A 22,301-nucleotide genomic window follows, 5' to 3' on the forward strand; every position below is an offset into this window, starting at 1 on the left:
ACCGAGGAGCTGAAGTGCAAGTGGGAGGAGGAGCTGGGAGGAGAGACAGAGGATGGTCTATGGGCGGACGCATTGAGTAGAGTCAACGCGTCCGCAACATGTGCCAGGCTCAGCCTGGTACAATTCAAGGTCGTTCATTGGGCTCACATGACAGTGGCCCGGATGAGCAGATTCTTTGGGGTGGAAGACAGGTGTGCAAAATATGCGGGAGGACCAGCGAACCATGTCCACATCTTCTGGGGATTTTGGCAGGGGTTTGCAGACGTCATGTCCACGCTGTTAAAAACAAGGGTGGCACTGAGTCCAGAGGTGGCAATTTTCGGGGTGTCGCAAGACCCAGGAATCCAGGAGGAGAAAGAGGCAGACATTCTAGCCTTTGCTTCCCTGGTAGCCCGGAGACAGATACTATTAGCTTGGAGGGATTCCAAGAAGTCGGAGACCTGGCTATCGGACATGGCTAGCTCTCTCTATTTGGAGAAAATCAAGTTCGCCTTGAGAGGGTCACTGTTGGGTTCACCCAGAGGTGGCAACCGTTCGTCAACTTCTTCGTGGAAAATTAATCGTCAGCAGAAGGGGGGGTGGGGTTAGTTTAGCTTATAGTAGGGAGTTAATAAAGCTGGGACCTGTAAGGAAGGGAGACGGTTTTTGCACTATGTTTATAGCTTCATGTACATTGTTTATTTTGTTGTTGTTACAATACCAAAAATACCTCAATAAAATGTTTATTCAAAAAAAAGGAAATTAGGAGGGCAAAAAGGGGGTATGAGGTAGCTTTGGCTGAGAGCATCAAGGTGAATCCAAAGGGATTCTTTAAGTATATTGAAGGAAAAAGAACTAGCGAGAGAATAATAATAATAGCTTATTGTCACAAGTAGGCTTCAATGAAGCTACTGTGAAACGCCCCTAGTTGCCACATTCCGGAGCCTGTTCGGGGAAGCCAGTACGGGAATTGAACCCGCGCTGCTGCCTTGTTCTGCATTACAAGCCAATTGTTTAGCCCACTGTGCTAAACCAGCCCCCGAATAGGACCCCCAAGGACCAAAGTGGACACAAATGTGTGGATCCGCAGGAAATGGGCGAGGTTCTCGATGAATATTTCTCCTGTGTTTATCGTGGAGAAAGATATGAAGATTTGGGAACCTGGGAAGGCAAGAGGCGATATATTGGGGACAGTTCGCATTACAGTAGAGGAGGTGATGGACATATTAAAATGTTTGAAGGTGGATAAATCTCCTGGCCCTGACCAGGTATATCCAGGTACACTGCGTGAGGCTAGAGAAGAAATTGCGGGAGCCCTCGCTGAAATATCGTTAGCCATGGGCGAGGTACCAGAAGACTGGAGGGTAGCAAATGTGCTTTTAATTAAGAAGGGCTGCAAAGAAAAACCTGGGAATTATAGACCTGCAAGCCTAACATCTGTGGTGGATAAGTTACTTGAGAGGATGCTGAGGGATCAGATATACAGGCATTTGGAAAGACAGGGTTTGATTAGGAATAGTCAGCATGGCTTTGTGCATGGGGGATCATGCCTCACAAATTTGTTAGAGTTCTTTGATGAAGTGACCAGGTAGGTTGATGAGGGCAGGATGGTAGACATGGTCTATATGGACTTCAGTAAGGCCTTTGATAAAGTTCCACATGTTAGGCTGCTCTGGAAGGTTCGATCACATGGAATTCAGGGAGAGCTGGCAAATTGGATACACAATTGGCTTGATGGTAGGAAGCAGAGGGTAATGGTGGAAGGATGCTTGTCAGACTGGAGGCCTGTGACTAGTGGTGTGGCTCAGGGGTCAGTGCTGGGCGCCATTGCTGTTTTGTTATCTATATCAATGATTTGGATGAGAATGTACAAGGCATGATCAGTAAGTTTGCAGATGACACTAAAATAGGTGGTATTGTAGACAGTGAGGGAGGTTATCAAAAATTGCAGCATGATCTTGATCTGCCGGGGAAGTGGGCCGAGAAATGGCAAATGGAATTCAATACAGACAAGTGTGAGGGGTTTTGTTTTGGAAAGTCAAATCAAGGTAGAACTTTCACTGTGAATGGTACGACCTTAAGGAGTATCGGGGAACAGAGGGACCTTGGAGATCAAGTGCACGGTTCTCTAAAGGTGGAGTCACAGGTAGATAGGGCAGTGAAGAAGCCTTTTGGCATGCAGGCCTTCTTCAGTTAGGGCATTGCGTATAGAAGTTGGGAAGTTATGTTGCAGTTGTGCAGGACGTCAGTGACGCCGCACCTCGAATACTGCACACAGTTTTGGTCACCTTGCTATAGGAAAGATGTTATTAAACTGGAGAGAGTGTCGAAGAGATTTACGAGGATATTGCCAGGACTCAAGGAACTGAGTTGTAGGGAGTGATTGGACTGGCTAGGACTTTTTTCTTTGGAGCATAGGAGACTAAGGGTTGATCTTACAGAGGCGTATAAGATCATGAGAAACATAGATAGGGTGAATGCACTCGAGTCTTTTTCCCAGGATTGGGGAATCGGGAACTAGAGGTTTAAGTTAAGAAGGGAAAGAATTAATGGGAACCTGGAGGAAGTGGTTGAAGCAGGGACATTTGGACAGATACATGGATAGGAAAAGTTGAGAGGGATATAGGCCAAATGGGGTTAGCTTAGATGGGTTTTTTGGTTGGCATGGACCAATTTGGGCCGAAGGGCCTGCCTCCGTGCCATGGATTCTATGAAGGACATTAGTGAACCAGATGGGTTTTTACAACAATCAACAGTGGTTTCATGCTTACCTTTAGACTTCTAGGGCGAAATTCTCCCCCAACGGCGCGATGTCCGCCGACTGGCGCCCAAATCGGCGCCAATCAGACGGGCATCGCGCCGCCCCAAAGGTGCGGAATGCTCCGCATCTTTGGGGGCCGAGCCCCAACATTGAGGGGCTAGGCTGACGCCGGAGGGATTTCCGCCCCGCCAGCTGGCGGAAATGGCGTTTGTTGCCCCGCCAGCTGGCGTGGAAATGCGGCGCATGCGCGGGAGCGTCAGCGGCCGCTGACAGTTTCCCGCGCATGCGCAGTGGCGGAAGGGAAAGAGTGCCCCCACGGCACAGGCCCGCCCGCGGATCGGTGGGCCCCGATCGCGGGCCAGGCCACCGTGGGGGCACCCACCGGGGTCAGATCGCCCCGCGCCCCCCCCCCCCCCCCCCCCCAAGGACCCCGGAGCCCGCCCACGCCGCCTGGTCCCGCCGGTAAATACCAGCCGGTAAATTGCGGGACAGGCAATTTCTGGGCGGGACTTCGGCCCATCAGTGCCGGAGAATTGAGCGGGGAGTCCCGCCAACCGGCGCGGCCCGATTCCCGCCCCCGCCCAATCTCCGGTACCAGAGACTTCGGCGGGGGCGGGATTCACGGCGGCCAACGGCCATTCTCCGACCCGGCGGGGGGGGTCGGAGAATGACGCCCCTGATTCCAGATTTTTATTGAATTCAAATTTCACCATCCGCCATGGCGGGATTTGAACCAGGGTCCCCAGATTATGATTTTGGGTCTCTGGATTACTAGTGCAGCAACAATACCACTGCTCCACTTCTCCCTTAAAATGACTTAGTACTTCAGTGTTGAAACTCCTTTTATCTCTACATCATCTTTTATCTCTACATAGTATTTTTTTAAGTGTTCAAAGGCACAGCTTGCAGGTTGCACCTGCTGTTAGCAGTCCATAATGCAAAGTTTTAAAAGCAGAGGTAACAGTTAACTTAAAATATGGTCATCTTGCTGCTTCGGGGCCATAATCCCAAACCACTGAATAAAATCATTCCATTCCTACAACACCCAATCTTAACTTGTCCAAATACTGCAACATATCAAGTTTGTTTTCGGCTATTGGAAGAAAAATCAAAGTTCACGCTAGACGGTCAGGTGACTATTACAGAACCACAGTAATTTCAGCAACTGTGTGTGCAGTTTTGGAATCCACATTATAGGAGGAATGTGATAGAACTGGAAAGGGTGCTTCGGAGATTTACCAGCATGTTGCCTGGGCCGGAGAGTTTCAGCTATGAAGATAGATTGGATAGACTGGGGTTGTTTTCCTTGGAGCAGAGGAGACGGAGGTGGAAATGATCGAGATGTATAAATCTATGAGGAGCATAGATAAGAGTAGACAGGAAGAAACTTCTCCCCTTGGTGGAGGGGTCAGTCACCAGAGGGCATAGATTTAAGATAAAGGGGCAGGAGGTTGAGAGGGGTTGTGAGGAAATACTTTTTCACCCAGCGCGTGGAGAGAGTCTGGAATTCACTGCCTGAAAGGGTGGTGTAGGCAGAGATCCTTATAATGTTTATCAAGTTTTGAGATGTGCACTTGTGATCCCAAGGCATACAAGGCTATGCGGCAACTGTTGGAAAATGGGATTAAAATAATTAGGCAGTTGATTTTGACTGGCGCACACATGAGCTGAAGGGCCTTTTCGGTGCGATAGACCTCTATGACTACAACTCTATGATGCTGCATTCTCTCATATAAAGAAACATCAAACAGTTATATACTTGATGTAAGAGTGCACTGTCATGAACAAAACTAAAATAGTCACATCAAGTTTCATTCACCCATCAGCCCTATGCTCACTGACCTGCAATGGCCTCAGTTAAACAACACCTCAATTTTAGAATTCCCAACCTGGTTTTCAAGTCCTTTCATGGCTCCACCCCACCCTAACTTCCCTGTTAGTGGCTGTGTCTTCAACAGCCAAGGTCCAATGTACTGCAATTCCCTCCCTAAATCTCAATTTCCTCTTTCAAAACAGCCCTTGAAATCTATCCCTTTGCCCAAGCTTTTAGTTATCTGGCCTAATATTACCTTATATGGATAGCTCACTGTCAAACATTGGTTTACAATACTCCTGTGAAGTGCCTTGGGATGATAAGGGCGCTATGTAAATAAGTACAAGCTGTTGTTATTGAAACAAGCAGCCTTATTAACTGGAGCAATCTCCACACACCATCGTGCAAGGTATTTTTCTCTGCTTTTATTGTGAAAAGTGCCAGTACATTGCTTACACAGGTGGAGAAGATGAATGGGCACTTTGATCTCAGTAAGTTATGCTCCAAAGACAGTCTGCTGTCAGACGTGCATAGGAAAACATCTTTCTGCAAAATATATATATTACAACAGAGACAATGAAAAAGCGTTCTCAAAAATAAAGGATAAAATGCCTTGAATTCTTTTACAATAAGATTAAATATGTAAGAGTATATTCTAATGTGAAGTCAACAGATAATACATCTAATTTTTACATTTTGCTTAATAAGGCATAGGTGGAGGACAAATATTAATTGTAAATATTGGAATTTTAAGTATGTCTTTGAAGAGAACAGGAATGTTCCGGGCCGTTGACTGTTAAAGCACTGAAGTTAAGCTGGAAATAGCTAGGGTCGATATTAAGTGTACAAAGCTATGTAAAACACAACATACTGTACCACCACTGTGCTTCACCCCATAACCACTCGCTAAGGGGACGATAAGGTCACAGACCGAATTAATTAGTTTACTTTCTGCCAACAACACGTGCCTAGGCTAAGAAAAGTCCAAACTTCTTTTCCCCCTCCCTCTCATCAAAATAAACGCTTACGTGCTACTTTGTGGCGATCCTTCGCATCTCCCGGGGGCGGTAGTCCTGCGAACTGAACCCGGTTTCCAGACATTGAGGTGGTGATTTTTTTTGTTTAAATGTTGCGAAGATGAGAATTCTTCCTTGCCGTGCTTTTCATCAAATGTGCCGGGTGTCTGCAATGGGGTGTCAAGTCAGCAAGAAGCGAACCGAGTGATTTGCAGGGCTCGGGAGAATCGCGCTTCTGTCATGCTTTCCCCCCTCCTCCTCCTCCTCCTCCTCCTCCTCCTGGAGCGCGCGGATCTCATTCACTCCCGGGCTGCTGTCAGAGTGCAGCGCACTTCACGCTAAGACTGCAGTCCTGGGCCCGCCCATTCTGCTCGCGGCCAGCCAGCTAGCCGGGCGGCCGGAAGCTGCCTTCATTCACCTGGCCAGCTGTTCAAGGGGAGTGGGGGGGCTTAGACACGGAGGCATGACAGAAAATGGGGAGGTGGGTGGTCGCGACTTTCTGATCTGCGCCCCATCCGTAATTATTAATAACATGATTGCAGCTAGACTGCGTCATCTTCAGACCAGTTGCTGCAAGGTTGCCACACATAAATAGAAAAAAAAAGGCCTGTGTGTGTTTACATGTGAAAAGAGGGAATGCAGGGCGTGCATTAAGCTGGGTAAATATATATCATATGCAGGATCTTGTATTTTTCGTTTCCAGTAAGGCACTTGTCCTTTTTTAATCTACGGAAGTCAAATTGCTGCTTCATTGCTTTTAAGTTGGAAATATTTCACAGTATCTGAGGTGCTGTGGAAATGTAATAGTCGTTTTGTTCCAAATTAATTGATCCAGCGGTTTATATCAAGAGGGTGCACTTAAAAGAATGTAACTTCAGCCAGCTTCATTTCTGTCTTTATGTTGCCACCATTACATTCCCAGGCGTGTTTTGAATTGCACCCGTTTTGGCTACATTCACATAACTTTATTTTGTAATATCAACCCATTATTCACCTTGCCGCACATGGCAAAACGATAACCTGCTAGATCAATGCTGTTTAAAAATAAATGTGTTAGAGTAAACAAGGCGAAGAAGCTAAGATGACAAGATAAATGATAATTGACCTTGAAATGTACCAAATTATAAAACATGTATGTTCAAGTATTTTGTTTTATTTACCCATGAACTTTCCATTGAAATATTCTGCAGTAGTGTACATTAATTAGCTCGAGCAAATGAGAACGTAAATAAAAAAGTGAAACTTTATGTCAAATGAACCATCAATTTCAGCTTTAAATTTGGAAGGAAATAATATGGGCGGGATTCTGTGATCCTGAGGATAAGCGGTGACGCCATCGGAAACGCCGTCGCGTTTCTCGATGGCGTCAACACGGCCTCAGGATCAGCAATTCTGGCCCCTACAGGGGGCCATCACGGCTCTGGAGCAGTTCACACCACTCCAGCTGCTGATCCTGACGTGAACCGGGTGCCGCGGGATCTGAGCACGCGCAGTGGCACCGGCACCAACGCGCGCATGCGCAGTGGCTCCCTTCAACGCGCCGGCCCCAAAGCAACATGGCGCAGGGCTACACTGCCGGCGCGGAAGAAAGGAGGCCCCCAGCCAGAGAGGCCGACCCATCGATCGGTGGGCCCCAATCGCGAGGCCAGGGCACATCGGAGGCCCTCCCAGGGGTCGGACCACCCCTACCCCCCACAGGCCACCCCCCGACCCTCCCATGCTGAGTTCCCGCCGGCTGAGAGCAGGTGTGGTCAGCGCCGGCGGGACTCGGCTTTTTACGACAGCCGCTTGGCCCATCCCGTGCCGAGAATCGGTGGGGGGGCCCCCCGTAGAGTGGCCCCCGACCGGCAGCGCGAGGGCGCCGATTCGCCGCAGAGAATCGCATGCCGGCATCAGGGCGGCGTGGCGCGATTCGTGCCGGTCGCGGGGATTCTCTGGCCCGGCCCCGGGTTGAGAGAATCCCGCCCTTTATGTCCCTTGTTAAACACCAGAAGGTGCAGTTTCTTTTGCAATGTACTGCATTTAGTACTGATTCCTGATTCTATTTGACATTTGTTCTGTAATGTTTCAATCATTCAAAAGATCACTTGATTCATTTTTTATTAATTCTCATGCAAAAATGGTGTCTTGACAAAAGTACTTCTGTGATTTTTTTCCCTGAGATACCATTAGTTATTAATGGTACACCGGAAATCTTTAAGGTCAGTGGTTAACTACAGTTGATATAGTAGATTTGCATCAATTCTGTTTCTCATGCTTTTCTGAATACTGACATGGTTCATTGTTAAGCTGTCCTTGACATTGTTTTGCTTCACAATCTTAAAGTGCCCTTTCCTTGTCCCCTTGCCTGTAACAATTATAAGGAGTTCATGGACTTTGTTTTTTTAAATAAATTTAGAGTACCCAATTAATTTTTTTCCCAATTAAGGGGCAGTTTAGCATGGCCAATCCACCTAACCTGCACATCTTTTGGGTTGTGGGGGTAAAACCCATGCAGATACGGGGAGAATGTGCAAACTCCACATGGACAGTAACCCAGGGCCGGGATTCGAACCCGGGTCCTCAGCACCGCAGTCCAAGTGCTAACCACTGCACCACCATGCTGCCCCTTGGACTTCTTTGTTACCCAAATTTGAGTTGAGTTCAGATTGATTTTCCCTCTCCCCGCTTCTTTTTATCCCTCCAATTCAAAACCCCTTCCCCTGCCTGTTCCCATTTTGCCACCCCTTCCAGTGTCTCATTTGCTCATCCATCTCCCCTCATGCTGTCTCCAAGTTCATCTAGTCCATCCTCTTTTTGTACCTCAGTAAGAAGGGCGTTGAAAATGATGGTATTTGTCTTCCTGATATATTGTTGGAGGGAATTTTGTCTCATCCGTGGACTAGACAGGCAGTCTGGCGGTGCAAAGATGACTTGGGACTTGAGGGGAATGCTGCAGAGAAATCTGATTGTGGACTACGTACTGAGGAAAATTGATCTAATACCTACAGATGATATCAAAGGGCGAGGATTGAGGGGCAAGGGTCTGGAGGTGACTGTAATGTGATAGGGAAGTCAATGTTGGAATTAATAGATTGGGTTTCTAACTTTGGATATATTTGGGGAGTTTGGTTAATTGATCAGCTTTGAGGGTTTCATTAACAGAGGAACTCTGGGTTGGAAGTGGAAAATACTCATTCCTGAGCATTTCAATATTTGTTAGCCCTGCAGGCCTCTGAGGCCAAAAAGAGATCGAAGGGAGAAGGGACCTGCGGTGAATGTATTACTGCTACCATTCACCATTGTAATTGCATTACATTGGGTATTGTATTATGTCGATGCTCTTGTGGGCTCTACCTGTGGCTCCGCCCCCTCGGGGGAGGTATATAGAGCTGCAGTCTGTAGGCGGCACTCAGTACAGAGCAGTCGCAGGCAGGCACAGTTCTAGCTGATTAAAACCACTGTTCACTTCAACTCTCCATCTCATGTGAATTAATGGTTGCATCAATTTAATCAGCTACAATATCGCTATGGAAGCAGCCCTCAAACCTGATCGACTGGAACTCGACCCACAGGCAGCTGAAGCCAAAGGAATTTTTTTGCACTGGCTCCGCTGTTTTGAGGCCTACCTCGCCGCCTCCTCGTCGCCCACCATCACCGAGGAACAGAAACTGAGTCTCCTCCACGCTTGGGTGAGCCACAGAATCTCCGTGCAGATCGAGGAAGCGATCACGTATGCAGACGCGGTCGCGATCCTGAAAAGGCAGTATGTGAGGCCGGTGAGCGAAGTGTTCGAGCGGCATCTCCTCACCACTCGTCGTCAACGCCCCGGGGAATCGCTGGAGGAATGCCTACGCGATCTGAAGGTACTCGCTCAAAACTGCAACTACAAGGACGTCATGGCCTCGCAGCATATGTAACTCGCCATCCGGGACACCTATGTGGCTGGAGTGCGGTCCGACTACGTCAGACAGTGTTTGCTCGAAAAGGGCGCCCTCGACCTAGACGTATCCACCTCCTTAGAAGTAGCATTTCAGAGCCTCAATGCTTTCCTCTCCGCCACGCGATCCCCTCGTGGACACCCAACCAGAGGGTGTCCCAGGCTGTGCCGCGCGGCTGCCCTCCCAACCCGGGGGGTTGCCCTGCTATTTCTGCGGTCAGAACCAGCACCTCAGGTCACGTTGCGCGGCTCGGAACACGACCTGTAACGACTGCGTCAAGAAAGGACACTTTGCCAAAGTCTGCTTGGCCAGATCCAAAGCTCCTAAATTACAGGCCCGACTTTCAGACTCACAGGCCCGCAGACCCCGCAGTGTGGCTGCATGCCTGCCGGTTGCCTCTTGCTGTCCGTGGGGTCAGCCATCTTTAACCCTACCCGACACATGCGACTCATGGGTGCCGCCATCTTGGCCGCCATCTCCAACGCCGCCTGACACGTATGACTGATGGGGGCCGCCATCTTCAACGCCGCCCGACACGTGCGACCGACAGGGGCCGCCATCTTGGGACCACCTCTGACCACGCCGGCTACCCGCAGCTCGGCACTGTCACTCACGACCAGTCACGGCCCAAGCACCTCAGGAACTCGATGATGACCGTCCAGGTCAATGGGCACGAAACGCCCTGCCTGTTTGACTCTGGGAGCACGGAGAACTTCATAAATCCCGACACGGTAAGGCGCTGTTCTCTCCAAATTTCTCCCGCATTCCAAACAATCTCCCTCGATTCCGGATCGCATTCAGTGCAAATCCGGGGGCACTGTGCCGCAAACCTCGCGATACAGGGCGCCGACTACGCCAATTGTAAACTATATGTCCTCCCCGACTTCTGCGCTCCTCTCCTGTTAGGACTGGACTTCCAGTGCAACTTCAGGAGCCTGACCCTGAAGTTCGGTCGGCCCCTACCCCCTCTCACCGTATGTAGCCTCGCGACCCTTAAGGTCGCACCTCCCCCGCTCTTCGCGAACCTCACCGCTGATTGTAAACCCGTCGCCACCAGGAGCAGGCGGTACAGTGCCCAGGACAGGACTTTTATCAAGTCAGAGGTCCAGCGGCTCTTGAGGGAGGGGGTCATCGAGGCCAGTAATAGCCCCTGGAGAGCCCAAGAGGTGGTCGTCAGGACCGGAGAAAAGAACTGGATGGTTGTAGACTACAGCCAAACCATAAACCGGTACACGCACCTCGATGCGTATCCCCTTCCCCGGATAGCGGACATGGTGAATCAGATTGCACACTACCGGGTGTTCTCCATGGTAGATCTGAAGTCCGCATACCACCAGCTTCCAATCCGCCCGGAAGATCGCCACTACACGGTCTTTGAGGCAGACGGTCGCCTCTTCCACTTCCTCCGGGTTCCCTTCGGCGTCACCAACGGGGTCTCGGTCTTCCAAAGAACGATGGACCGAATGGTGGACCAGTACGGGCTGTGGGCCACATTTCCGTACTTGGACAACATCACCAACTGCGGCCATGATCAGCAGGACCACGACGCCAACCTTCAGAAGTTTCTCCAAACCGCCCAAGCCCTCAATCTCACCTATAACAAGGAGAAATGCATTTTCCGAGGACTGGCCATCCTCGGCTATGTCGTGGAAAACGGAGTCCTCGGGCCCGACCCCGACCGCATGTGCACCCTCCTGCAACTCCCCCTCCCCCACTGCCCCAAGGCCCTGAAAAGATGCTTCGGGTTCTTTTCATATTATGCCCAGTGGGTCCCCAACTATGCGGACAAAGCCCGCCCATTGATCAAAGCCACCATCTTCCCCCTGTCGGCTGAGGCCCGCCTGGCCTTCAGCCGCATCAAGGCAGATATTACCAAAGCCGCGATGCACACGGTGGAAGAGTCCATCCCCTTCCAGGTGGAGAGCGACGCATTGGATGTCGCCCTGGCCGCTACCCTTAACCAGGTAGGCAGGCCCGTGGCCTTTTTTTCCCGTACCCTCAACGCCTCCGAGATTCAACACTCCTCAGTCGAAAAAGAAACTCAAGCCATTGTGGAAGCTGTGCGGCATTGGAGGCATTACCTGGCTGGTAGGAGGTTCACCCTCGTCACAGACCAACGGTCGGTAGCCTTTATGTTCAACAACCCACAGCGGGGCAAGATCAAGAATGATAAAATCTTGAGGTGGTGGATCGAACTCTCCACCTATAATTATGATATTGTGTATCGTCTCAGGAAGCTCAACGAGCTCCCAGATGCCCTGTCCCACGGCACATGCGACAGCGCGCAAGGTGACTGACTCTGGGCCATCCACAATGACCTCTGTCACCCGGGGGTCACCCAGCTTCTCCACTTCATCAAGGCCCGCAACCTGCCCTACTCCACCGAGGAGGTCAGGGCCATGACCAGGACTGCCAAGTCTGCGCGGAGTGTAAGCCTCACTTCTATCGGCCAGACAAAGCCCACCTGGTGAAGGCCTGCCGCCCCTTTGAGCGCCTCAGCATCGATTTCAAAGGGCCCCTCCGTTTCACTGACCGCTACGCGTATTTTCTTAACATCGTTGACAAGTATTGCCATTTCCCCTTTGCCATACCATGCCCCGACATAACCTCGGCCACTGTCATTAAGGCCCTGCATAGTATCTTTACCCTGTTCGGTTTCCCCACTTACGTCCACAGTTTATGAGCGATGAGCTGCGTCCGTACCTGCTGGGTAAGGGCATTGCCTCGAGCAGGACTACCAGCTACAACCCCCGGGGAAACGGACAGGTGGAGAGGGAGAACGAGACGGTATGGAAGGCCGTCCTTCTGGCCCTACGGTCTAGGAGTCTCCCAGTTTCCCGCTGGCAGGAGGTCCTCCCTGATGCACTCCACTCCATTAGGTCACTCCTCTGCACAGCCACGAATGAGACCCCTCATGACCACCTATTTGTTTCCCCCAGGAAATCAACCTCCGGCATCTCGTTTCCGTCCTGACTGACAACACCGGGGCCTGTCCTCCTCTGAACGCACGTGAGGAGCCATAAGTCTGACCCCCTGGTCGAGAGGGTCCAGCTCCTTCATGCCAACCCCCAGTATGCTTACGTGGCGCACCACGACGGCCGACAAGATACAGCCTCCCTCCAGGATCTGGCACCCGCCGGTTCCCTTGCAACCATCACCTACCCCCCCACCCTACACCGAACACCGCCCCTGCCCCTACATAGCCTACCCCCCCCCCCCCACCCCATCGCCAACCTACAGTGATGAAGCTGCAGAAGAGACGCTCCCGGAGTCAACGAGCCCAACACCCGTGCCCACAACGACGAGTTCAACATCCGTGCCCGCAGCGAAATCAGAGCTCAGGCGATCGCAGCGAATGTTCAAGGCGCCGGACAGACTCAATCTGTGAGCCCACTTCACCCCCGCTGGACTTCAATTTTTAACAGGGGTGAATGTGGTGAATGCATTACTGCTACCATTCACCATTGTAATTGCATTATATTGTATTGTATTATGTTGATGCCCTTGCGAGCTTCGCCTGTGGCTCCGCCCCCTCAGGGGAGGTATATAGAGCTGCAGCCTGTAGGCGGCAGTGAAAAGCACCTTTCAGATACTAGAATTTTAGACTTGGGTAAGACTGACTTCAACTGGATAAGGCAGAGATTGCCCACGGTAAACTGGCAAATGACTGAAGATCAGTGGAAAATATTTAAAGAAACATTTAATGAGATACAGAGCAAGTATATATCCCTGAGAGGAAAATGTTCCGCTTCACAAAAAAACAGCCATGGGTAACCAAAGAGGTTAGGGACAGCATAAAACTAAAAGAAAGGGCTTACAAAAATGCACGACATAGCACAGATCTGGATGAATGTGATAGGTATAAGGACCTGCAAAGGGTCACAAAGCAGCTCCCAAGAGCTACTGAAAGGGATTATGAAAGGAATTTGCAAGGGACATCAAAATCAATCAGAAATGTTATAGTTATATTAGTTATATAAAGGGAAAGTGGGTGGTGAAAAGCAATGTAGGCCCATTAAAAGCTGAAAATGGAGATATTGTCATTAAGAATTGGGAAATGGCAGACATGCTGAACAATTACTTTGCATCAGTATTTACAGTAGAAAAGAAGGATAACTTGCTGGAAATTCCAAAAAAATTAATAGTTGATGGAGGACAGGGACTTAATACAATTAACGTAAGTACAGCATCACTAACTAGGAAATTAATAGAGCTAAAGAATGACAAATCCCCAGGACCTGACAGTTTCCATCTGAGGGTGTTAAAGGAGCACATTGTAGATGCCCTAACTATAATCTTCCAGTGTTCCCTAGGTTCAGGAATAGTCCCTCTAGATTGGAAAATTGAACATGTCACTCCACGTTTTAAGAAGAGGGAAACCAGGGAATTATAGACCATTTGGTCTAACATCTGTGGTGGGGAAAATGCTGGAGTCCATAATCAGGGATGGGATAACTGAACACTTCGAACAATTTCAGTCCACCAGGGAGAGCCAGCAAGGATTCGTGAAGGGAAGGTCATGTCTGACTAATCTTCTTGAATTTTTAAAAATAAATTTAGAGTACCCAATTATTATTTTTTTCCCAATTAAGGGGCAATTTAACATGGCCAATCGACCTAACCTGCACATCTTTGGGTTGTGGGGGTAAAACCAATGCAGACACGGGAAGAATGTGCAAACTCCACACGTATAGTGACCCAGGGCCGGGATTCGAACCTGTGGCCTCAGCGCCGTAGTCCCAGTGCTAACCACGGCGCCACGTGCCGCCCTCTTATTAAATTTTTTGAAGAGGTGACTAATTTAGTGGACAGTGGAATCTATGGATGTCATTCATAAGGACTTCCAGAAGGCATTTGATTAAGTCCACACAAAGACTGTTAACGAAGGTGGAAGCCCACGGACCTGAGGACAAATTATTGACATGGTTAGGAATTTGGTTGAGTTACAGGCAAAAGAGAATGGGGACAATGGGTAATTATTCTATTTGGCAGGTGATGAACGATCAATGACTACTAAAGCGAGGTTGTAGTCCAACTGAAGGCTTTAATAAGCTAGATGTTTCCCCCAGCAGCTCAGGTACAGAAAGAAGGCTGCTGGGGTGGCACGGGCTCTTATACCCCTCCTTGCAGGGCGGAGCTACCCTACAGCTTGACCAATAGGAAACATACAACATCTACCAATGGTGTTCCAGCAGTACTAGGTACCGTAATACCTCTACACAGACTACCACATTCACCCCCAGTTTAAAAAAAGAGTCCGGCGGGGCTGGTGGCTTGGTATTACAACATGGTAACGTGGTAGAAGTTACAGTTATGGAGGTACCGTAATACCTTCGTACAGCGTTTTGTCTTATTGTCGTAACTATTTACAATTTCACAATTAACTATATACACTTTAAGATGACGCAATCTTGTCCCTGGTCATTCTCTGTGATCGTCGAAGCTTTGGTGGTGATGCCGGTGGAGGCTCGGGCATCTGTGACTCCGGGAGCGTGGCCTTGATCTCTGTGGCAGCTTCAACACCGCTAGACGGCGCTGGTGGGGAAGCCGATTGACTGGGAAGGGAGCGCCTGCGGGGTGCGTCGGTGGGCGGGGGGGTCTAGACGGGGCCGGCGGAAGAACTGATCCTCCTGGGAAGAGGGCGGCTGTAAGGTGCACCGGTGGGAGGGAGGGTGGGACTGGTGGCTGGGGTGTGTGTGGGGCTCTGGCGGGCGCCAGGTCTCGTAGGGAGACCGTATCTTGTCGGCTGTCGGGATACGTCATATAAGCGTACTAGGGGTTAGCGTGGAGAAGATGGACACTCTCGACCAACGGGTCCGACTTGTGCGCCCGCACGTGTTTTCGGAGCAGGATGGGTCCGGGAGCTGCCAGCCAGGTCGGGAGCGAGGTCCCAGAGGAGGACCTCCTGGGGAAGACAAGAAGACGTTTGTGAGGTGTTTGGTTGGTCGTGGTACAAAGCAGTGACTGGATGGAGTGGAGGACATCCGGGAGGACTTCCTACCAGCGGGAGACTGGGAGATTCCTGGACCGTAGGGCCAGTAGGACGGTCTTCCAGACCATTCCGTTCTCCCTTTCTACCTGTCCGTTACCCCGGTGGTTGTAACTGGTCGTCCTGCTCGAGGCAATGCTTGCTGAGCAGGAATTGACGCAGTTCGTCGTTCATAAAGGAGGACCCCCTATCACTATGTATGTAAGCAGGGAACCCGAACAGTGTAAAGATGCTATGGAGGGCCTTGATGACGGTGGTTGCGGTCATGTCGGGGCAGGGGATGGTGAATGGGAACCGGGAGTACTCGTCAATCACATTCAGGAAGTACATGTTGCGGTCGGTGAAGGGGAGGGGGCCTTTGAAGTCCATACTGAGGCGTTCAAAGGGACGGGAAGCCTTTATCAGGTGCGCTTTCTCTGGCCTGTAGAAGTGCGGTTTGCACTCCGCGCGGATTTGGCAATTCCTGGTGGCTGTCCTGACCTCCTCGATGGAGTAGGACAGTTTGTGGGTCTTGATAAAGTGGAAGAGGTGAGTGACCCCCGGGTGGCAGAGGTCCTCGTGGAGGGCTCGGAGGCGGTCCACTTGTGCGTTGGCACATATGCAGCGGGACAGGGTATCAGGAGGCTCGTTTAGCTTTCCGGGACGTTACAAGATCTCGTAGTTATAGGTGGAGAGTTCGATCCTCCACTGCAAGATCTTATCGTTTTTTTTCTTGCCCCGCTGTGCATTATCGAACATGAAGGCGACCGACCGTTGGTCAGTGAGGAGAGTGAATCTCCTGCCGGCCAGGTAATGCGTCCAATGTCGCACAGCTTCTACTTTGGCCTGGGCCTCCTTTTCGACTGAGGAGTGGCGGATTTCGGAAGCATGGAGTGTACGTGAGAAGAAGGCCACGGGTCTGCCCACTTGGTTGAGGGTGGCCGCCAGAGCTATGTCGGACGCGTCGCTCTCGACCTGGAAGGGGAGGGCCTTTGCAATGTCTGCTTTGATGCGGCTGACTGCCTGGCGGGTCTCTATCGACAGGGGAAAAACTGTGGATTGGATCAGGGGACGGGCCTTGTCCGCATAGTTGTGGACCCACTGGGCATAGTCATAAAAAAAGCCTAGGCAGCGCTTCAGGGCCTTGGAGCAGTGGGGGAGGGGGAACTCCATAAGGGGGCGCATACATTCAGGGTCGGGGCCTATAACTCCATTTCGCACTATGTAGCCGAAGAGGGCTAGGCGGTCGGTGCTAAACACGGATTTATCCTTGTTCTACGTAAGGTTAAGGATCTTTGCGGTCTGGAGGAATTTTCGGAGGTTGGTGCCGTGGTCCAGCTGGTCGTGACCGCAGATGGTGACATTATCGAGATACAGGAATGTTGCCCGTAAACCGTACCGGTCAACCATTCGGTCCATCTCGTGCTGGAAGACCGAGACCCCATTAGTGACACCGAAGGGAACCCTTAAGAAGTGGTAGAGCCGCCCATCTGCCTCGAAGGCAGTGTACTTGCGGTCACTAGTGCAGATGGGGAGCTGGTGGTAGGCGGACTTAAGCTCCACCGTGGAGAAGACCTTGTAATGCGCGATCCTGTTTACCAGGTCGGATATACGGGGGAGAGGGTACGCGTCCAGCTGCGTAAACCTGTTGATGGTCTGACTGAAGTCGATGACCATCCTATGCTTCTCCCCGGTCTTTACCACCACTACTTGAGCTCTCCAGGGACTGTTGCTAGCTTCAATGACCCCTTCCCTCAGTAGCTGTTGGACGTCTGACCTAATAAAGACCCGATCCTGGGCACTGTACCGTCTGCTCCTGGTGGCGAAGGGTTTACAATCCGGGGTGAGGTTCGCAAACAGGGAAGACGGATTGACCTTGAGGGTCGCAAGGCTGCAGACAGTGAGACGGGGTATAGGGCCGCCGAATTTGAAAGTTAGACTTTGGAGGTTGCACTGGAAGTCTAACCCTAGGAGTGTGGCCGCGCAGAGGTGGGGAAGGACGTAGAGCCGGTAATTTTTAAACTCCCTTCCCTGGACGGAAAACCCCTTTATCTCTACTGAGTGGGAACCGGAGGCCAGGGAGATTTTTTGATTAACGGGGTGGACGGGGAGAGAGCAGCACCTTACCGTGACGGGGTGTATGAAGCTCTCCGTGCTCCCAGAGTCGATTAAGCAGGACGTCTCGTGCCCGTTGATTAGTACCGTTGTTGTAGCAGTTAAGAGTGTTCGAGGCCGGGACTGATCCAGCGTCACCGAGGCTAATCGCGGCAGTAGTTGAATGTTCTCTTCGGGCAGTGTGTGGTCAGCTGAGCTGGGAGTCCGTCCAAGATGGCGGCGCCCATTGGTCGCACATGGCTGGGGGTGCACAAAATGGCGCCGCCCATCCATTGCATGTGGCGTCTGCGGGACAAGATGGCGGCGCCCGGAAGCCGCACGTGGCCCTGGAGGAGGAAAATGGCGGCGCCCGCTGGCCGCACGGGGACCGTGGAGAGGATTGTGGTGGCGTTCCGCATTCGCCACCGGAGACCGCAGCGACCGCACGGGCCTGGCATACAGCCATAAAGTGGCCCTTTTTACCGCATCCCTTGCAGGTGGATGTGCGGGCCGGACAGCGCTGCTGGGGGTGCTTGACCTGCCCGCAAAAATAGAAGCGGGGCCCCCCGGGGTTGCCAGGCCGCCTTTCAGCACAAGCTTGTGGGGGATGGGCGATGTCTCGAGGTTGCCCGTGGGGGGGTTCCACGCCCCCCAGGGGGCTGCCGCGCGGTTGGGGACGTAAGCGCAGGTGGTTCGGGAGGCCACATCCAGGGAACTGGCAAGGGCCCGTGCCTCCTTGAGGCCTAGGGTGTCTTTCTCCAGCAATCGCTGGCGGATTTGGGAGGACAGCATACCTGCAGCGAAAGCGACCCGGATCAAAAGTTCTGTGTGGTCGCTCGCCGAAACTTGCGGGCAGCTGCAGTTTCTCCCCAACACCAGGAGCGCACGGTAGAATTCTTCCAGCGATTCCCCAGGGATTTGTCGCCTCGTCGCTAGCAGATGTCGGGCATAGACCTGGTTTACCGGGCGACTTTAATGTCCTTTTAGCAGCTCCATTGCTGCATCGAAGTCGTCCGCGTCCTCGATGAGGGTGTGAATTTCTGGGCTCACCCTCGAGTGCAGGACTTGCAATTTCTGTTCTCCCGTGGATGTGTATTTGGCCGTTCCGAGATATCCGTTAAAACATGCCAGCCAGTGCTTGAAGGTTGCCGCTGAGTTTGCTGCCTGGGGGCTGAGTTGCAGACACTCTGGCTTGATTCGGAGCTCCATCCTTTTAAATCTAGCTCATTAAATTGATGCACGATCAATGACTACTAAAGCGAGTTTGTAGTCCAACTGAAGGCTTTAATAAGCTGGATGTTTCCCCCAGCAGCTCAGGTACAGAAAGAAGGCTGCTGGGGCGGCATGGGCTCTCATACCCCACCTTGCAGGGCGGAGCTACCATACAGCTTGACCAATGGGAAACATACAATATCTACCAATGGTGTTCCAGCATTACTAGATACTGTAATACCTCTACACAGACTACCACAGCAGGAGGTGACTATTAGTGTTCCATAGGGATCCGTGTTGGGGCCTTAATTATTCACACTATTCATTAATGACTTGGATGATGGCATAGAAAGCCATATATCAAAATTTGTAGACGATACAAAGTTAGGTGCCATTGTAGACAGCCTAGAGCATAGCATAAATTTGCAAGGAGATATTGAAAGACTGGGTGAATGAGCAAAATTGTGGCAGATGTAATTTAATGTAAGCAAGTGTGAGGTTATCCTTTTTGGACCAAAAAGGATAGAGCAGTGTTCTTTAAAAAAATTTTTTTTTTTTTTTTAAGAGTACCCAATTATATATTTTTCCCAATTAAGGGCCAATCCATCTATCCTGCACATCTTTTTAGGTTGTAGGGGTGAGGCCCACGCAGACACAGGGAGAATGTGCAAACTCCACACGGATAGTGACCCAGGCCGGGATCGAACCTGGGTCCTGCACTATGAGGCAGCAGTGCTAATTACTGCACCATCTTGCCGCCCCATGAGTACTTTCTAAATGGAAAGAAATTAGGTATAGTGGATGTCCAAAGAGACTTGGGGGTCAGGTACATAGGTCCTTAAAATGCCAGGAACAAGTGCAGAAAATAATCAAAAGGGCAAATGGAATGCTAGCCTTTATATCTAGAGGATTGGAATGTAAAGCCACAGGGCTTATGCCGCAGCTATACAAAAAACCCACTTAGATCGCACTTGGACACTGAGCAATTCTGGGCACCACCCAAGGAAGGATATTTTGGCCTTGGAGGGAGTTCAACGTAGGTTTACAAACATTGTATCTTGGTTACAGGAGTTGAGTTACGAGGAGAGATTACTTAAATTAGACCTGTTTTTGTTTGAATTTAGAAGGTTAAGGGGTGATCTGATTGAAGTAATCAAAATATTTACAGGGGAAGACAGGATAGATAAAGATAAACTGTTTCCACTGATTAGAGATTCTACATTTAGGGGGCATAGTCTAAAATTTAGGGCTAAACCGTTTAGGAGAGATGTTAGGAAGAACCTCTTCACTCAAAGGGTGGTAGAGGTTTGGAACTCTCTCCCACAAAAAGCAATTTAAGCTAGATCAGTTGTTCATTTTAAATCTGAGTTGGATAGATTTAAAAATATATATTTTTATTCTCCTTTTTCACATTTTCTCCCAAATTTATACCCAACAATAAACAATAATCAGTAACGAATGCAATGTCAATCCCCATATCAATAACAACGATCCCATCCTCCCACCGAACCCCCAGACATTGGCCCGCATGTTAACATAAACAAATGAAAAAAAGGAATCAGGAATCACCCACCGTCGCCATTAACACACACAGTCCCCCTCCCCCCAACCCTCCGAGCACCCCCCCTAATGTTCGATGTAATCCAATTCTTGAAAGTGCATAATGAATAACGCCCATGAATTGTAGAACCCCTCCATCCTTCCCCTCAGTTCAAATTTGACCTTTTCAAGCGTCATGAATTCCAGCAGGTCCCCCTGCCACGCCAGAGAGATAGATTTCTGTTAAGCACAGATATTAAGGGGAATGGGTCAAACGCAGGTATATGGAGTTAGGTTACAGATCAGCCATGGTCTCATTGAATGGTGGGACAGGCTTGAGGGGCTGCATAGCCTCCTCCTGTTGCTATATTAGAGGAGACTATTTCCTAACTCGTAAACACTATTTAACCTGAATGGCAGCAGGCTAACTATGTGGATCCTATCATTACTACAAGAGGTCACTGACTGGTAATGATAAGCGTGAATTAATGAGAAGCCTAGCTTTTCTTTTCCTACCTTCGTCTATGGCAAACTAACATCCCAAGTAAGACTCTGACAAGGCCAATTAACATAGCACAGTACTTGGTGTTATCTGGGATCCAATTGGTTCATATGGCTAAATACCATGCTGTTTAGTATTTTACCAACCAAACCACCAAGCAGGAACTAAATGAAAGCTTTCATTTGCATCATTCATTGCAGTTAAGAGGAAACATTTCTGAGTGCAGTTTTAATAAATATTTTGCTTCAGGCTAGGTGCAATACCTAAAAGGCTTGAGAAGTGTACTGTTGTTCTGATAGCAGTTTTTAAAGCCTTTTTTCTTGTGAATTTCCTAGTATTTCAGTATAGGATGTGACATGTCAAGTAAATGTGTGTGGAATTGATGGGAGTTACAGTGGTATTGCAGTCAATTTTACTAAACTGTGATATGGCTTTTTAATTAAATATTTGTTTAAATTAGGTTGTTTTGTGAGCAGCAAAGCAAACAGGTAGATTCTGGGGGGTAGATATACATAAGGATATATGGAGGTAAACTGATTATGTGCAATCATTATTATGACAAACTAGTGTTACTAATAGCATATAACCAATACTTGTAATCCCTACTCCACAGCCAAGTGGTTTTGTTTGGATCGGTAATTTACCATAATCAGAAAACAGCAACTTACATTCATATTTGCCTTTAAAACAGTAAAACATCTCAGAGAGAAAATGGGATGGGTGTCAGTCCTTTTGTGGAGCATTTAGACTGGTGGATGCAAGCCTGGGAAGCTCTGGGGAGATGTTACATCCAGGAAGGGATGTCAGAAAGAGCAGGGGCAAGGCTTTGACAGCAGAAGAAGAGGACATGCAAGGGAGATGAGATGCATTGGACTTGGCGTGACATGGATGGAGACACAAAGCTGGAAAAGGTTACAGAAGTGGCATAAAGCTGTGGTGGAATTTGGACAGCAATTTTAAAATTAAATCTGTTGAAAAATGGGAAATCAATATAAATCATTGAGGCTGAGCAGGTCTTGGAACAGGATGAAGGTGGTGGAAGTAATTCTTTTCTTTTTCAAATTTAAATTTAGAGCACCCAATTCATTTTCTTTGGTCCTATTAAGGGGCAATTTAGTGTGGCCAATCCATCTACCCAGCACATCTTTGGGCTGTGGGGGTGAGACCCATGCAGGCATGGAGAACGTGCAAATTCCACATGGACAGTGACCCGGGCCTGGGAGCGAACCCGGGTCCTCGGCACTATGAGGCAACAGTGCTTACCACTGCACCACCATGCCTCCCAGAAGGTGATAGAAATATGAATGAGCAAAAGGTCATGGAAGGCAGACCTTGAACAAGCGTGGCATGGATGAGTTGATGGGTATGATAGTTTCACTGATGATGGAGATGAGCAGTGTTGTGCAAGTGGAATTTAGCAATCTCCACAAAGGAAAGATGTATAAGAAGCTCACTTCAATGTCAAATAGAATGGTTCAGTCTCAGAAAGAAGTCAAG

General features: G+C 49.7%; 1 protein-coding gene across 1 annotated transcript in view; it reads right to left on the reverse strand.

The window, feature by feature from the left end:
- Positions 1 to 5,827, reverse strand: part of LOC140424893 (sickle tail protein-like) — a 931,095-nt gene extending 925,268 nt beyond the window's left edge. The window contains exon 1 of the mRNA XM_072508468.1: positions 5,582 to 5,827. Within this exon, the coding sequence (XP_072364569.1) occupies positions 5,582 to 5,654 (73 nt within the window). The 5' untranslated portion in view covers positions 5,655 to 5,827. The remainder of the gene's footprint in view (positions 1 to 5,581) is intronic.
- Positions 5,828 to 22,301: the final 16,474 nt, after the last annotated feature.

The sequence above is a fragment of the Scyliorhinus torazame genome, chromosome 6, assembly GCF_047496885.1.
Source record: "Scyliorhinus torazame isolate Kashiwa2021f chromosome 6, sScyTor2.1, whole genome shotgun sequence".
In the NCBI taxonomy this organism is placed as follows: domain Eukaryota; kingdom Metazoa; phylum Chordata; class Chondrichthyes; order Carcharhiniformes; family Scyliorhinidae; genus Scyliorhinus; species Scyliorhinus torazame.